Source organism: Artemia sp. Qi Xiang Cuo, chromosome 3 (assembly GCF_049724085.1).
Source record: "Artemia sp. Qi Xiang Cuo chromosome 3, ASM4972408v1, whole genome shotgun sequence".
NCBI lineage: Eukaryota > Metazoa > Arthropoda > Branchiopoda > Anostraca > Artemiidae > Artemia > Artemia sp. Qi Xiang Cuo.
Genome location: NC_142796.1, coordinates 63,540,937 through 63,557,442, shown reverse-complemented (window position 1 = coordinate 63,557,442; position 16,506 = coordinate 63,540,937). Strand labels below are relative to the sequence as shown.

The 16,506-nt window shown below is 34.9% G+C and overlaps 1 protein-coding gene across 1 annotated transcript in view; it reads right to left on the bottom strand.

The window, feature by feature from the left end:
• LOC148954400 (uncharacterized) overlaps positions 1-16,506 on the bottom strand; it is a 33,435-nt gene continuing 16,929 nt past the window's right edge. Inside the window, exon 2 of the mRNA XM_089086442.1 lies at positions 1-758. Coding sequence (XP_088942568.1) covers positions 161-758 — 598 coding nt within the window. The 3' untranslated portion in view covers positions 1-160. The remainder of the gene's footprint in view (positions 759-16,506) is intronic.

Sequence of the window (16,506 nt, the reverse complement as noted above, 5' to 3'; positions counted from 1 at the left end):
TCTTCAAAAAATGTATTTAATAGGCAAATAAATATATACACGTATTGACATAAATTAATTATAAATAAAAGATCAAGGACAACAAATTAAGAAAATATCATTAAGCCTTATAAGCTAAATATCCCACGACCATTCCCCCGAACAATTTTTTACTGCACTTTTAGTACCTAAAATATTTTCCATAAAATTTAGGCTTGAATTTGTTCGGTATAAAGTAAATACTCGAAGCTTTGCCATTATTATAAAACTGTTTTCTCAAAAGGGCCCTCTTTTTTTCTTCATAGGCTGGTCTTCTGACTTCTGCTATATTTGTTACTGATGTTGATTCAGTTGTTGTTGTTGTTGTTGTTGTCGATTCTGCAGTAATCAACTTATGTTTCTTCTTAGTGATCATCTCAAAAGGTAATGGTGTTGTTTTTAAGAGTGGGAGGTTCCAGTGGTATACTTGCTTCGGTTTCCCATTTGACGAAAAGCTCAAACCTATTTTATTTAACCTTCTTCTATTGGTGTATCTGGAATCAAATTCATTGAAATCATCATAAAAATAGGGCTGCGGGGGAAGCCTTATATAATAAATGGCTGATTCACCTTCTTTCTTAGTCTGACTTATTTGAGGTCGCTGATCACCAATGTGACGCCCAACACTCATTCGCTGGAGAATCTGACCTCCTTTTATATACTTTTTCTTTTTCAATGCCGCATCACAGCCAAAGGCACTAAGTAGGAATGCAACGGTGAGTATTCTCTTCACTGGAATCCTAGAACGAGAAAAACTCTATGAAAACGTTTGCAGTAACGAAATTTAAGTAAGGAGTGACTTGTGCTACTAGTACTCAAACCAAAAAGCTATAATTACAATATACACATGAAAAGAACTCGGTCTTTGTGGTTATTAAAAAAAGATTTGTTTTTAAAATGTTATTAAAAATTATTAAAATGTTATTATGATGTTATTAAATGTTATTAAAATGTTATTAAAAAAGATTTGTTTTTAAAAATGGTTATTAAAAAAGAAAAGGTTTAAAATTACCTACCAAAAGTTAAAAGCCTAACTGAGAATATTTGCATAATTTTCGAAGAAGGTGTACAAATAAAGCTATAACCACGGATTATCTATTGAGTTTCACCAGATAGCTCACTTCAACATTATTGGAAACCTCAAGAGCCATCCGATCCGATGATTTGCCTTCCTAAAGGTTGACGATATCGAATGGCATGGCACGGGTGGAGTATTATCCAATCCAAGTGCAGGCGCGGTGTCCAATTCAATGATATTGCGCTAAATTGCCCGGGCGGGCGAGTTTTGTTAGATAGGCAATGAAATTGAGGATCCCTTCGGCCCATGTGTATTGCTGGGAGTGATAAACCTGTGCAAGCATCAACAATGTGTGTTGCGAAGGAGAGCAATCTTGATGAACATTGTGCCATCAAAGTCAGAATATTAGAGGACCCTGTCGCTGATGTTTTAAGCCTATATCAATAAAATTGTGAAATCTGTATTTTTCTGAAAAATATGATCACTAATACCTGTTTATGTAAAAAAAATTCTAGGAGTGATCGTACCAAATCAATAATGCTATAACATCGGGAAAGCACTCATTATATCCAGGGGCGTCGTTTTGGGGAGGCAAGGGGGGCAGTTGCCCCCCCCCATAATAATGTGGAGAAAAAAATATTATACATCCCATGCTCTTTGACTATCCAGATTATGACCCCTCTTGCCCCCCCCCCCCAATAAAAATGCTGCAGATTCGCCCCTGATTATATCTAAGATTCAAAGTTATTATATCCTTTTAAGTAGCAAAAGAAATGCTGGATAATAATTTTTTACTAAAGGTCGTAAAGTGAAAAAGTGTGCTCTCACGTTTCTAAACTGTTATTGAAGACTAGTTTTCAGCTAGGCTCAGTAATCTTGTCAATTAAGACAAGTTAAAACAGTTTTATCATATTATTTTACTTAAACAATTTTACCATATTATTTTAAAAGGACTCCATTATCAGGATCTGATCATGTGCAAAACTCCTTCAGATGGCCGAATTCCTAAAAAAAAAGAAAAAAAAACAAGTAGCCGAGATTTCTCAATCTAATCCCAAAACGTTTATTTTGAAATATTTTTCGTTTTCGTTTCTAACGGTTTGTTGGATTTCACTATACGTATTTCTACTTGTATTTTTTAAAATGACTCATTTTATTTGAAAGAAAAGAAGAAGAAGAAGAAGAGGAGGAAGAAGAAGAAGAAGAAGAAGAAAAAGAAGAAGAAGAAGAAGAAGAAGAAGCAGAAGAAGAAGAAGAAGAAGAAGCAGAATAAGAAGAAGAAGAAAGGTCAAAGTTCTGCAGATGCGTAAATGTTAATTCTTAGCATTTTGACATATTCGACCGCTGAAATTTGAGAGGGAGGGTGTCATAGAGTGTTTTTTTTAAATGGGTGTTGCATGCCTAGATGTTCTCGACGAGGGTTCTTTGGGTAAATCTCTAGGGGAACTCCCCCAATCGGGATCTGGTCAAGTTCGAAATGAAAGTGCCTGTGCTCTTATAAAAAAAAACGAACGAAAATATAAACAAAATCAAGCTCCAAGTTTTTTCAACCTAGTCTCAAAAGGTTTGAAAAGCTTTGTGCATAAAGAAATGACATATTTTATTATTAGACCTATATTACTAACCGCAAAATTTCAACCGACCACTAAATGTTGGTGGTTATAATGGAATTTGTGCAATGCATCATTTTTGACTGCGAACAAACATTAAAGAGACATTAAAGGATATTATTTGTATTTTTTGTACTTTGACCGCATTACCAAATGTTTTCGTAAAACTTACCTAATGTAATTTCATCGTTCAAACAGAAGAGAAAAAGCTGTTATAATCGGAAAAGGTTTTTAGGAATAGTTGCAAAAAGAAAATTATTGAAATCCCGACATACTTATTTAATATTGTACACATACAGAATTAGTATTTCAGCGCAAATCCTGAATTCTAATTCAGCAGAATTCTAATGGTATGAGATTGAGAAGGGTACAAACTCAGAAGAATGTATAGGTGACAATAATAAATTAAAAGTAAGAAATTACGGTGATTTTGAACAGGGACAAAATTAAACATTAACAAAAGAAATATATGAGAAATGAGAGTCGTTCACGGATTTTTCTTCTTATGTATTTGATTCGGCCGTATAGTAGCGTTCAGTTTACATCAATTTCAGTATTGTTAGTCAGATTCTTTAACATGTTAAAGTGAGACCTTAAATTATTAATATTTACAGCGGGTTTAGGATGGCAATGACTCCCTCTCATATAAGGCCGTTTTCACCATTGGTAGATCCACATTTTTTTTAAGGGAAAGAGGCTGCCTAGGATTTTGCCGATGTTTTTATTTTGCTCAACAGGTTTCTATGCGAGAGTTTCAAGGGGTTTCTTTTTTTTTTGCTCGATAGATTAAAATGTGAATTAATGTAAAAAACTGGACAAAACTAAACTATACCTAAACCAACATTGACACCCTCTCTTCCCTCCTGAACCAATACTAATTTGAAATTGGGTAAATTTTTAACCTAATTCTTTTCAACTATTATAAAACCACTCTGTTTTTAAAAGCTTTTACTGGTTTTTCATGCATGAATTATGTATTAAGAGGTTCAAGGACGGCAAGTGAGAAAAACTTAGGAGCAGCGAATAAGACTTGTTAATGATCTTAACTTTTCCAAAACATACATTTTGGGAAACAAGTTAATTTTACTAATTATAAAAAGGCACTATATACAATATACATATGTCAAGATTATCTTTCCCAAATTTTCATGACTATTGATTCAATGTGGTGTATAATCTAACCTAACCTTCCATCATCACACCTTGCATTAAATTGAAAAATTGTCTGGCAACGGTGACTAAATCCAAGGAGAAAAAAAGGGATTTCGGACATTCACCGGTGAATGTCGACATCAACCAATGTGCGGACATTCACCCAACCTTGCATAGAAACCATGTCCGAAATACCTTTTTCTCTCCTTGGATTTAGTCAGCGTTGCCAGTCAACTTTTTCAGTCTTATGCAAGTATGCAGGGTTTGATGGTGACAGGTTACGCTAGGTTGGGTTAGGTTTTTAACCCATTTCTGAGATTTATAACATAATTTAACCTAACTTTTACCATCAAAGCTTGCACAAGACTGAAAAAGCCGATTCGCAAAGCTAATTGAATCCAAGCTAAGGAAAAGGAATTTCGGACATTCACCGATGATTGTCGACATTAACCAGATTTCGGACATTCAAAGCAGCATATATTATATATTACAGGATGATTTTGGTTCTCTTAATTTTACGAATGTGTGTCCAAAAATATACATAATTTCATAAGGTTTTCCTGTTTTTGCTCTTCTGATAATGTTTCCCCCGGATGCCCCTCTCCCGAGAAAAACCCTACGCATGTTTTTAGGGCCATTGAACTATTGAGCACGGAGTTCTTAGATCTGGCGAGTTCGACGATATAAATATTGTAATCGATTTTTTTTTAAGGGTGGCAAAATCTCCTATTCAATATAATACGCGTTTTCTTGTGCGAATTACTTCACTTGGATAGCTGTAATCTCGAAAAGTTACTTGCTTGAGTTCGGCGAAGAAGCTTTAATCGTTTATTCTATTACCTCCCAAAAACCTAAACTTGGGTTACTACAAGACAAGTTTCACTTTTAGGCATTATCTTCAGCAAAGTACATGAAGAAGTTTTTATTCATAGTCCAGAAAACCTTTTTTCCCGTCGATATTCAAATCAAACTCATTGCTTTAAAATCTCTGCGCCTTTTATTCCAGCAGTATAACTCCTCCAGAGCTAACATTAAATTACTCTGAATAATACTCATTAATGATCATCAATATCTATTTTTTGTTCACATACAACCTGTAAATGCCACTCAAAATAATAGAAAACAGACAGCCGAGCGCAATCCGTTAATTTAGTTTTAGGCAAGGCCGTTAAAGCCGGGTGTGGGAAGGTTGCATCTTTTTCAGCCAAAACTGACCCAAATAACCAAATTTTCTCATAATAAATTTGAACAGGAAATGCTATACAATTAAGGATTTTTGCTTCTTTTAAAATGGAGCACAATTTTTATTTCAAAGAATAGTCTATGTTTTATCTTTTTTAGCGACAATTTAGTAAAGAGATAAGTAAATAAAACTAGAAACTAATATAATGACAGGATAAAATCTAGAGCAAAGGGATCTCAATCTACCTCCAGGTCCGTATATCCTGCTCCTTTGTATCTAATAAAACTCCGTTTTAATTCGTGTAATAACGGTCGTAAGGAACGCAAGGAGAGGTCGTAAGGAGTTCGGAAATCCATAAAAGCATTATAGTCCCCATGTAAGTCGCCAAAATCAATATAAACTAACTATTCAAAAATGTGGAATAAATTAAATTAAGGCTCTGATCAAGCGTACAAGGAATTCTAGGAAACGCTTAAAAATTCATTTACAAAATTTATTAATTGCTCATCTAGACACTTCATTCTCAATATATTGACTTTTCCGTAATTTGGCATCAACTGACTGCTACTACTACTGACAATTCACTGCAGCACCGAGCCACCAAAGGCCAACACAGCTACGCACGCTCTTACTCCATCCCATTCTATCTAAGGCCTCCCTCTTTACACCCTCCAAAGAAGTTCCCATTTCCTTTAAATCCTTCTTTACGACCTCCTCTCACCCAATTTGGTGACGACTTTCTTTTCGTTTGGCCCTAGATACTTGACCGTAAAGAATGATCTCTGGTAATCTGTCATTCTTCACACGCCGAACGTGTCCTAGCCATTTCAACCTTTCTTTCACTGTAGCCCTAGAAAGTGGAATATAACCATATTTTCGCACAGCTAACTGTTTGAAATTTGGTCAGTCAGACAGGTCCCAAGTAGAAAATTCCTATGGAAACCATCTAATAGATCCTCCTCCGTCTTTTGGAGTGTCCGCATTTCAGAACTATACTTGTCATCACTGCAGCTTCCAGTGTTCTAATCTTCGTTTGCCAAGTTTTCCTCGTATTCTGTCAGACTCTTTTCAGCTATGAAAAAACACCACAGACCTTACCTATTCTAATATTTTAATTCACACACCCCTGAATCACAAAGGCCGTTTAATTAGAATAGATAGCTTTTTTGAAAGCACTAAAAAAACTCTAGCGTAAAGAGCGAGGTATTGACTTGGGGGAGAACCCTCTCATATACGTAATAATTTCTGTTCATTTTAATTTCTAATGTTGCTTCTTACTTTCAGTTGAAAACACTTTTTTTTTATTTAATTTAATTTCTGATCGTTTTTTAAATAATGCTTGGAAATCCAGCGCCCCCTTCATAGAAATGTCCCTTACCCCAAAGAAACATCCTCCACGGAAAGATTATTCCGAGTAACCCCCTCCTCAAGCCCTCCTCCCCCCCCACCACCAAAAAAATTCTTCCTGAAAATGTTTGTATACTTCCCAATAACCAATACAATATGCAAGCAATGGGCAAAGTTCATAACTTGCAGCCCTTCCCCTGGGAACTGTGGGGGATTAAGTCATCGTAAAAGACATATTTATTAGATTTTCGACTATGCTAAACAAAATGGCTATCTCAAAATTTTAATTGGGTGACTTTGAGAAAAAAATGAGCGTGGGAGGGGGCCTAGTTGCCCTCAATTTTTTTTGGTCACTTGAAAAGGGCACTAAAACTTTTAATTTCCGTTCCAATGAGCCCTCTTACGATATTCTAGGACCACTGGGTCAATACGATTACCCCTGGGGAAAAAAAAACAAAAAAAAACAGACAAACAAACAAATAAACACGCACACGTGATCTGTCTTCTGGCAAAATATTCAAAATTCCATACTTTTGTAGATAGGAGCTTGAAACCTCTACAGTAGTATTTTCTGATATGCTGAATATGATGGAGTGATTTTCATTGAAGTTCTACACATTTTAGGGGTCTTTCCTCTTTTTTCGAAAATCAGCCGATATTATCGGGCTCGTAACTTTTGATGGGTAAAATTAAATTTGGTAATACCTAAATATTTGAAATCAGAATTAAAATTTGATTCTTTTGATGTATCTATTGGTACCAAAATTCCGATTTTTAGAGTTTCGATTACCATTGAGCCGGGTCGCTCCTTACTTACAGTTCGTTACCACGAACTGTTTGAAAACACCCAAAACTATATTACCCAAGTTTAGGGGGAGGCAAAAAATCTAGGAGGGCAAAATAAAAATTGCCCCCTTGGATTCCAATTGACACCGCTGAGATCTAAGCTCAACTAATTAATTTCTTATTTCATTGAGCATCTTTCCTTTGCCATTTAAAAGTTGACCCAGCCAACAAATACTAAGAAATTAGTATCGTGCAAATAATTACTATAGCCCACCAAAGGTCCTAATAATTAGTCACTACCGTTTTAATTATAATACAACATTAACCATTGTATAAGATTGCAGAGGATATGGACATGTATTGATTTAGATGAAGTTGGGTCATGCAACTTTGGAATTTATTGCCATGCAATGTGTGAGGGTTGTCATATAAATATTAAAACAATTATAAATAGTGTAAAGGGAAAATCTTCTGGTTGATTTAATTGGATGAATAACTTGAGTTGTTTATTTAATTCACTTACTAAACAGTTTCTTAGGTCTCACACATGGACAGGGGCACATGGAATTAGTTCAAAAATAGAACAGGGGGACTCTTGTGCAACAGACATGCTAATGCGTGTCTTCTTTTCTTGGGGGAACAGACAATTCGGTCGTAGCATATTCGAAAAGGTTAATATGTTAAATTGTATGGAAAATGACAGAATTTAAATGAGCTTTGAGAAATATCAGGGGGAGGGGTGTATACAAGATTTTCGTTTCACGTAGGGGAATATATAAGAAGGGGTGTACTTCCCATGAACTCTTTCTAACGGTCTCGAATAATTTTTTTTTTACCTGAATTTTTAAGACCAAATTATGAGTCGGAGACAAATTTGTTAGCAATAAGGAGACTATCGGCATTTTTACTACCAGTATAAGAGGCAGACAAAAATTTCAGGAGGGAGGAGGCCCCAAAAGTGTATCCCTCCCCTTGGATACGGCCCTATAGGCCAATCGGAACTATTAACTTTTCTATGAAAAAATTTTTACAGGAAAAAATTGCAAAATTCAAGCCTTTTTTTGTTCAACAGAACGTTCACATTACTGAACATTCAAAGAAGACCTAAGTAAACGATAAAATCAAGTCTATAATCTCAAAAGTTATAACAATTAATTCAGGAAAGTTTATATAAAAGTCCATATAACTCACATTACTTGACCCCCAAATAAAAATCTCAGCAAAATATAACAAAAGTATATTTTCTCAGAAGTTGAGAATGTAGATTCAGGAAATTATTATAAACCAACAAAGACTTAAACCCCCCCCCGCCCCAAAAAAAGAAAAGAAAAATAAACTATTCGCGACCTTTCAAGCTAAAACAGCCCAGTTTATTCAGCTTTCGATAATATATTCCTTTTAACTATGTAGTATGCGCTTACACACAAGTTTATTTGGAGAAGGATGCATCCATGGGTGCCATATTGGAAGAAAACTTCATTAAGAACATAACTATATGGTACATACAAGAAAGTTTATGTGAAATAATACAAATTCAAGGGGTTAAGCGCGAAGGTCCCTCTGGTTAAGCGTCTGTGCTTCATTCTTTAGATTAGTTTTATAATTAGTGGGCTTGAAAGCCCAATAAAAAAATCTCAAGACTTCAATGTTTTGTTTTTTTCGATTATGACTTCAACAATAAATTATATACTCTAGCTTTTCAATTTTTGTTTTATTGATTTAACACAATACTTCCCAGTATTTTTTAAGTTTCTTCCCAGAAGAAAGAACTTTAGTGTATGTCATCTTTGATGGCTCCCCTTTTTTACTTCGCTTTTTGAAGCTTGCTTATTTTTCGTTCTACGAGGATTTATTAGCTTAAACCCCAGAAATTTTAACTATTCAAAATGTTCACTTCACTCAGAGGTTTGCAGTGTCTACAGCACTCATGAAGGCCCTCATTGTGTATTTTGTGCCTCAACTGAAGATAGAAAAAAAAACTATGATCATATTTTTAGATCTTGTTAAATAATTAAATAAAAAAACAAGTTTTTTTAACTGAAAGTAAGGAACGACGTTAAAACTTAAAACGAACAGAAATTATTCCGTATATGAAGGGGGCTGTCCCCTCCTCAACGCCTCGCTCTTTACGCTAAAGTTTTTTTATTGTTTAAAAAAATAGAGTTGTGAGAAAGTCAAACTTTAGCGTAAAGAGCGAGGCGTTGAGGAGGGGACAGCCCCTTCATATACGGAATAATTTCTGTTCGTTTTAAGTTTTAACGTCGTTCCTTACTTTCAGTTAAAAAAACTTGTTTTTTTTATTTAATTTTTGAACGTTTTTGAATTAATTCAGGTTTTGATTTTTGCTCACCGTACATGAATAATTAAAAAAAAAATTTCATATTATATTTGGTTAAATGGCTTTCTCGAAATTTGTTTAATTTTATTTACGAACGTTTTTATTAGTAATAAATATACGTAACTTAGAATTAACTTACGTAACGAACTTGTATATTCATAAATTTTTAACACGTATATTAGGGGATTCGCCCCCTAGTCAATACCCTGCTCTTTAAACTATAGTTCGAATTTTTTTCCAGTTCTTTAAAAATGACCTCTTAATCACAATCAGTTGATCAGTTGAAAAACTTGTTTTTTTTATTTAATTCCTGATCTTTTTTTTAATAATGCTGGGAAATCCGGCGCCCCCTTCATAGCAATGTCCCTTCCCCCATGAAAACTTCCTTCATGTAAAGATCCTTCCATATAGCCCCCCACCATCTCCTTCCCCCACCTACAATAAAAATTAAAATCTGAAAAAGTATGTATAATTCCCAAAAAACAATACTAAATTTTAACATTTAGTAAAGTTCATAACTTTAAGCCCTCCCCCTGGGGACTTTGTGGGATCAAGTCATCCTAAAAGACATATTTATCATATTTTCGACCATGCTGAACAAAACGGCTATCTCAAAATTTTGATCGGGTGACTTTGGGAAAAATATGAGCGTGGGAGGGGGCCTAGTTGCCATCCATTTTGTTTGGTAAATTAAAAAGGGCAATAGAACTTTTAATTTCATTTCAAATGAGTCCTCCCACTATATTCTAGCAACACTGGATCGATAAGATAAACTCTGGGAAAAAAAAAAAAACAAAAAAAAAAAAACAACAAATGAAAACGCATCCGTGATCTTTCTTCTGGCAAAAAATTAAAAATTCCAAATTTTTGTAGATAGGAGCTTGAAACCTCTACAATAGGGTTTTCTGATACGCTGAATATGATGGTGTGACTTTCATTAAGGTTCTATGACTTTTAGGGGGTATTTTCCCCCTTTTTTCGAAAAATCAGCCAAATTTTCTCAGGCACGTAACTTTTGATGGGTAAGATTAAACTTAATGAAAATTATATATTTGAAATCAGAATTAAAATCTGATTCTTTTGATGTATCTATTGGTATCAAAATCCCGTTTTTTAGAGTTTAGGTTACCATTGAGACTGGTCGCTCCTTACTTACAGTTCGTTACCACGAACTGTTTGATTAGATGCTTCAGTTCGAGAATCTTACCAAAATATGTAGGCTACTAAAAAAATCACATAATGAGGCTATTCGACCTAAAGCCATTTTATTGATGAGCAGTAAATAATGGTAGCTACACGATTTTAATAATGGTAGCTACACGATTTTTAAAATATCAATACGGAATATAGCATTATGTGAAATTTACAACTTTATGGTCTTGGTATCATACCAAACTTCTCGGCGATCAAACAGTTCGTGATAAAGAATGGTAAGTAAAAAGAGGCGACTGTTAGCAGTAAACCAAATCTCTAAAAACAGAAGCTAATAATGTACACAAATCAAAAGAACTGGCTGTATATGCTGATTCTGAATATATACAAAAGGTTTTCTTTTGCAAGAGGTAATTGTGTCAAATCATTTGTCAAATATCACGAGAAGATTTGTTCAATCAAACTGACATTTAATGTAAAAAAAAGGAAACGATCAAAAATGGGGTTTTTAAGCGTAAACGAGAATACTGAATAAACAAGCAAAGCGAATATTTTGAGAGGACAGCCACCTCTCTTTTTTAGCGCGAAACGAAATAATATATTCAAAGAAAAAGCCGAAGAAAAACCAACAAAACAAACGCGGAAAGTCAATGGGAAAAAAAATGACGAAAAAAAAAACAAAAAATTTAAAAGATGAATAAAATTCAATAAAAGCCAAAAAATATAAGGATTAAAACCAAATACCTAACAACCATAAAGCATGTCATTCGCCAATATCCTTGATTTGCACAAAACCCAAAAAATATGATAAATGGGGTTTTTAAGCGTAAACGAGAATACTGATTAAACAAGCAAAGCGAATATTTTGAGCAACCCGGTTTTTAACTATCTATAACTATAACTTAATTAATGACATCCTAATTTCAGAGGCCATGCAGCCACGTGATGGCACACTTTCTCGTTTAACAAATTTGCAGTTAAAATAAAAAATGAACAATTATGATAAACTATTATTTTGTATTTGACTGGTTGGATTCATTTCATATTTCATCCTTTCGTGCGCGATAATACATAGTTATGCACCAGCTAACCTAGAGTTTCATCAGTGATTGTCATTGAATATGTACGGGGGAGGGGTGTGCTAATCCCAAAAGGTGTACTTTAAGGCTCAAATTCTCCAATGCGATCCCTTTTACTCTGGAAGCATTTTGAAAAAAAACAACAAATCTTAGAATTAAGAGTGGAGGTGAACCGGCTATCTGCCCCACTAGTTTGGGATTAATTTTTAAAAACAGCTTTTGTGATGGAGGCAAACAGCGAAGTTAAAACGAACAAAAATTATTGCTTCAAAGCCTCTGCAAAATATATCTATATAAGTGACTCAGATAAAGTGACTCATGATATTCCCTGTATTTGTAGAATTTTGAAAAAACAGCACTTTACTGTAAAGACAAAAGAATATACGATTTTCGTACTGCAGATCATAAGGCCTTTAAGATATTTTTGCAGTAAAAAAGTATCTGGAATTCACTTAATTTGGTATGGCTTAAAAATTTTAAGTCAGGGTATAAATTACAAGCCGGGTGAGAGCGTTAAGACTTATTTCCAAGAGGCTAGCTTAGGACTATTTTGCTCCTTAAACGTCCTTTTGTTCTTTTGGGGATCGGTTTTGTGTGCTTTCTTTTAAAGCACTGATTTTCTAATTTTATTTTAATTCACAATAGACCTGATCAAAGGATTTTTGTCTAGGTTGGGGATGATACAAAAAGGCTCAACGTGAGTCTTTGTTAGAATTGATCGTTAAGTATTATTTTACTTCCAGCATTTCACTAGATTTCCCAAGAAATCATATGAAACTTTTTCATAAGAATAATTGCCTTAAGGGGTATATTACCCCTTGTATCTTTGATAAGGCGCAGATTGAAAATTCAGTTATATAATAGAGCTTCCAGGAATTGATTTACAACACAATTAAAGCCCAAGAAGCGATTTGAGCCTCTTGCCTCTGCTAAGTCTTTATTTACAAAGTTTAAACGAATTCAGAAAAATGTTTCTAATTAAGAAAAATCCTAGTCTGGCCCAAAATCCTGCTTAAATCATTGGAACTATGTTTTCCAAACATAAAGTTAAAGATAAATATCCTCAAATCAAAATGGAGGAGTAACAGACCTTTCTGTCTACCATGCAATTCTACCCCCTAGAAAATCGGAAAGATTGGAGATGGGAGACTAAAATTTTTGTGCCATAATCCATGCTCTGAAATCATTCCCGAAAATTGAATTCTCCTTAATCAAATACTTCTCCAAGGCTGTATTCAGATGGGGAGGGGCGGATTTACTGGGTTTTAAAACTCCCCTAAAATTCGTCTGACTCGTAAAAAAGTAACAAAATGCATTCAAGCGAATTTTAGATGCGTTTTGTAAAGTTTATTTCAGTAGACTACCCTTCCCCAAACAAAAAATGCTCCCCCCCCCAACACAAATAAAGGATACAGCCTTAACTTCTCTGGACCAAAAAAACTCAGTATTTAGAATTATACGGATTTAAATCCCTAATGTATCTAAAATCAGTTCAGGTTGACCTTTAAAGCAATTAGATGGAAAAAAGCAAGTTTTTCAACTGAAAGTAAAGAGTAACATTAATACATAAAACAAACAGAAATTATTCCACATATGACGAGGGCTGTCCCTTCCTCAGCCCTCGCTCTTTACGCTAGCGAGGAGTTTGCTTCTTCTTCCTTTCTAGGACCCACACCAAAGATACCCACGTAAATTTTCAAGGGGAAGTGGACCGAGCAATTTTTTTTACAAAAGAAAGTTTTAAAAAATGATGTCTTAGAAACAGCGCTAATATTTTCTGATATTTCAAAAGTTAGCAGACTTTGTTTATCTTTAGCCTCTCAGGGAGAGCTTGAGAGGGAGGAGGGGGGGATGGCAAACCCACCTACGCTTTTCCTCCCTCTCAGTGTTTTTGCTACCCAGTGAAGGAGTATGCTTAATGGCCTAGTGGTGGAGGATGTCTTTAGGCCTTCCACTGATGTTGTATTATATTTTTCAAAAAAATTGCTTAGCTTTATCACTGTTTCGTTAGACTATTTGAGAAATACCTGATAATTTTCAAGACTCACAATTTTTTACAGTTGAGCCGTGGTTATCCAAGGTAATGTGGAGCGAACTTACCTCGGATAAACAAAACTCGGACAACACGGACTCTATAAGCAATCAAGAAGGAAACATATGGTAAAATGAACAAAACTCGACCAAAGCTCTTAGACAAGCGTCGATTTTTGAATTTGCAATGAAAAATGACAAACCGTAGTAATGTAATTTGATCACGAATGGTAGCGATCTCGCACTGCGAAGTCCATGTTAATCTTAAAATTAAAGTATATGGAACTAGAAAATGCAAAAAAATCTAGACAATTGTTCGACTTCATCAGTACTCTTTGGAGAAGGAAAGAATGGAGGTACACGCTTCAGATGACAGAAGCGTTGGCTGAGGGTTTTTTTAAGCTTATTCAGGAGGAAAAATTAGGTCATACTTAAAGTCTCTAAACATACATGAAGTCCATAAAAAATAACGTTATTATAGACCGTTTCAAACAGTTCGTGTTAATGAACTGTAAGTAAGGAGCGACGCAATTAAATAGTAACCGAAACTCTAAAAAAACAAATTTTGATACCAATGGATATATCAAAGGAATCGGATTATTAGGCTGATTAAAAATATATAAATTTCATTAAGTTTAGTGTTACCCATCAAAGATTATGAACCTGAAAATAATTGCCTGATTTTCAAAAAAGGAGGGAAACACCCCCTAAAGTCAAAGAATCTTAATGAAAATCACACCATCAGATTGAACGTATCAGAGAACCTTACTGTAGAGGTTTCATGCTCCTATCTTTAAAAATATGGAATTTTGTATTTTTTTGCCAGAAGAAGGATCGCGAATGCGTGTTTGTTTGTTTTTCTTGTTTACCCCAGGTGATCGTATCGACCCAGAGGTCCTAGTATATTGGAAGAGGGCTCATTCGAACGGAAATCAGAAGTTCTAGTGCCCTTTTCAAGTGACCAAAAAGATTGGAGGATAACTAGGCCCTTTCACACGTCTCTTTTTTCCCCAAATCGTTTGATGAAAATTTTGAGATAGCCATTTTGTTCAGCATAGTTTAAAGATCTAATAACTATGCCTTTGGAGATAACATGACTCCCACTGCCTCTGGTGAAAAATCTTTAAGTTATAAAAATTTGCCCATTGTCTACGCATAGTATTTGTTATAGGGAAGTATGCATTCATTTCTTTGGATAGGGGGGACAAATTTTCTGCTGGGAGGATTTTCCACGGGGATAATTTTCTATGAGGAGTAAAATTTCAAGGGGCTGAACTTTTTAGGGGAAATTTTTCACTGGGGGAATTTGCCAGAATTCCTATACCAAATTCTATTTATGTCTTGCTTTCTCTTTGCTGACTCAATTTTACGCATAGAGATGTTAAGGGTAATTGTCCAGGATAAATTTTAACCGGGACTGAATTGTCTAGAAAATATTTCCGTGGGATGGGTATTTTTCTGTGGGCCTGGAGCCAGATTTCCTGACATTATTTAAAAATGGATCAGAAACTAGATTAAAAAAAAAGTTTTATCAACTGAGAGTAAGGAAAAGCATTAAAACTTAAAAAGAACAGAAATTATTACGTATATGAGAGGTGTTGCCCCCTCCTCAACACCACGCTCTTTACGCTAAGGTTTGAATTTTGTCCCAATTCCTTAAGAACGACTCCTGAAACAAAAGGGTCGTTTAATTTGAACAATAAGGAGCGTTTTTAAAAATACTAAAACACTTTAGTGTGAAGAGCGAGGTGTTGAGGAAGGGCGAAACGATTCATATACGTAATAATCTCTGTTCGTTTAAAGTTTTAATTTTGCACCTTACTTTCAGGTGAAAAAACTTGTTTTTTATTAAAATTTCCAATATAACTAACGGTTTTAGAGTATCGCAAAGCTCTACACTATCTATTAGGGTGTTAGCCTATGAATTCTTTTATCAAACAGTTCGTGGTAACAAACTGTAAGAAAAGAGCTACCCGGCTCAATCGTACCCAAAACTCAAGAAAACGGGATTTTGATCCTAATAGATACTTAAAAAGAATTATATTTTAATGTTGATTTCAAATATATAAGTTTCATCAAGTTTATTCCTACCCATCAAAAGTTACGCGCCTGGGAAAATTTAGCTGATTTTCCAAAAAAGAGGAAAGAACCCCTAAAATTTATAGAACCTTAATGAAAATCACACCATCGTATTCAGCGTATTGGAGAACCCTACTGTAGAGGTTTCAAGCTCCTATCTACAAAAATGTGGTGTTTTGCATTTTTTACCAGAAGAAAGATCACGGATGCCTGTTTGTTTGTTTTTTTTTCCCCCAGGGGTGATCGTACCGACCTAGTGGTCCTAGAATATCGTGAGAGGGCTCATGGGAATGGAAATTAAAAGTTCTAGTGCCCTTTTTAAGTGCAAAAAATGGTGGGCAACTAGGCCCCCTCCCACGCTAATTTTTTTCCCAAAGTCACCCGATCAAAATTTTTGAGAAAGCCATTTTATTCAGCGTTGTCGAAAATATAATTACTATGTCTTTTAGGATGACTTAATCCCCCGAAGTCCCCGGGGAGAGGGCTGAAAGTTATGAACTTTACCCAATGTTAACATATAGTATTGGTTATTGGGAAGTATACAGACGTTTTCAGGGGGGATTTTTTCTTGAAAAGGGGGGGGGGGGTGGGTGGGTTGAGGTTTATGTGTGAGGATCTTTCCATGAAGGAAATTTTCATGGGGGAAGGTACATTGCTATTATGGGAGCAATGGGGCGCTGGATTTCCCAGCATTATTCCAAAAAAAGATAAGA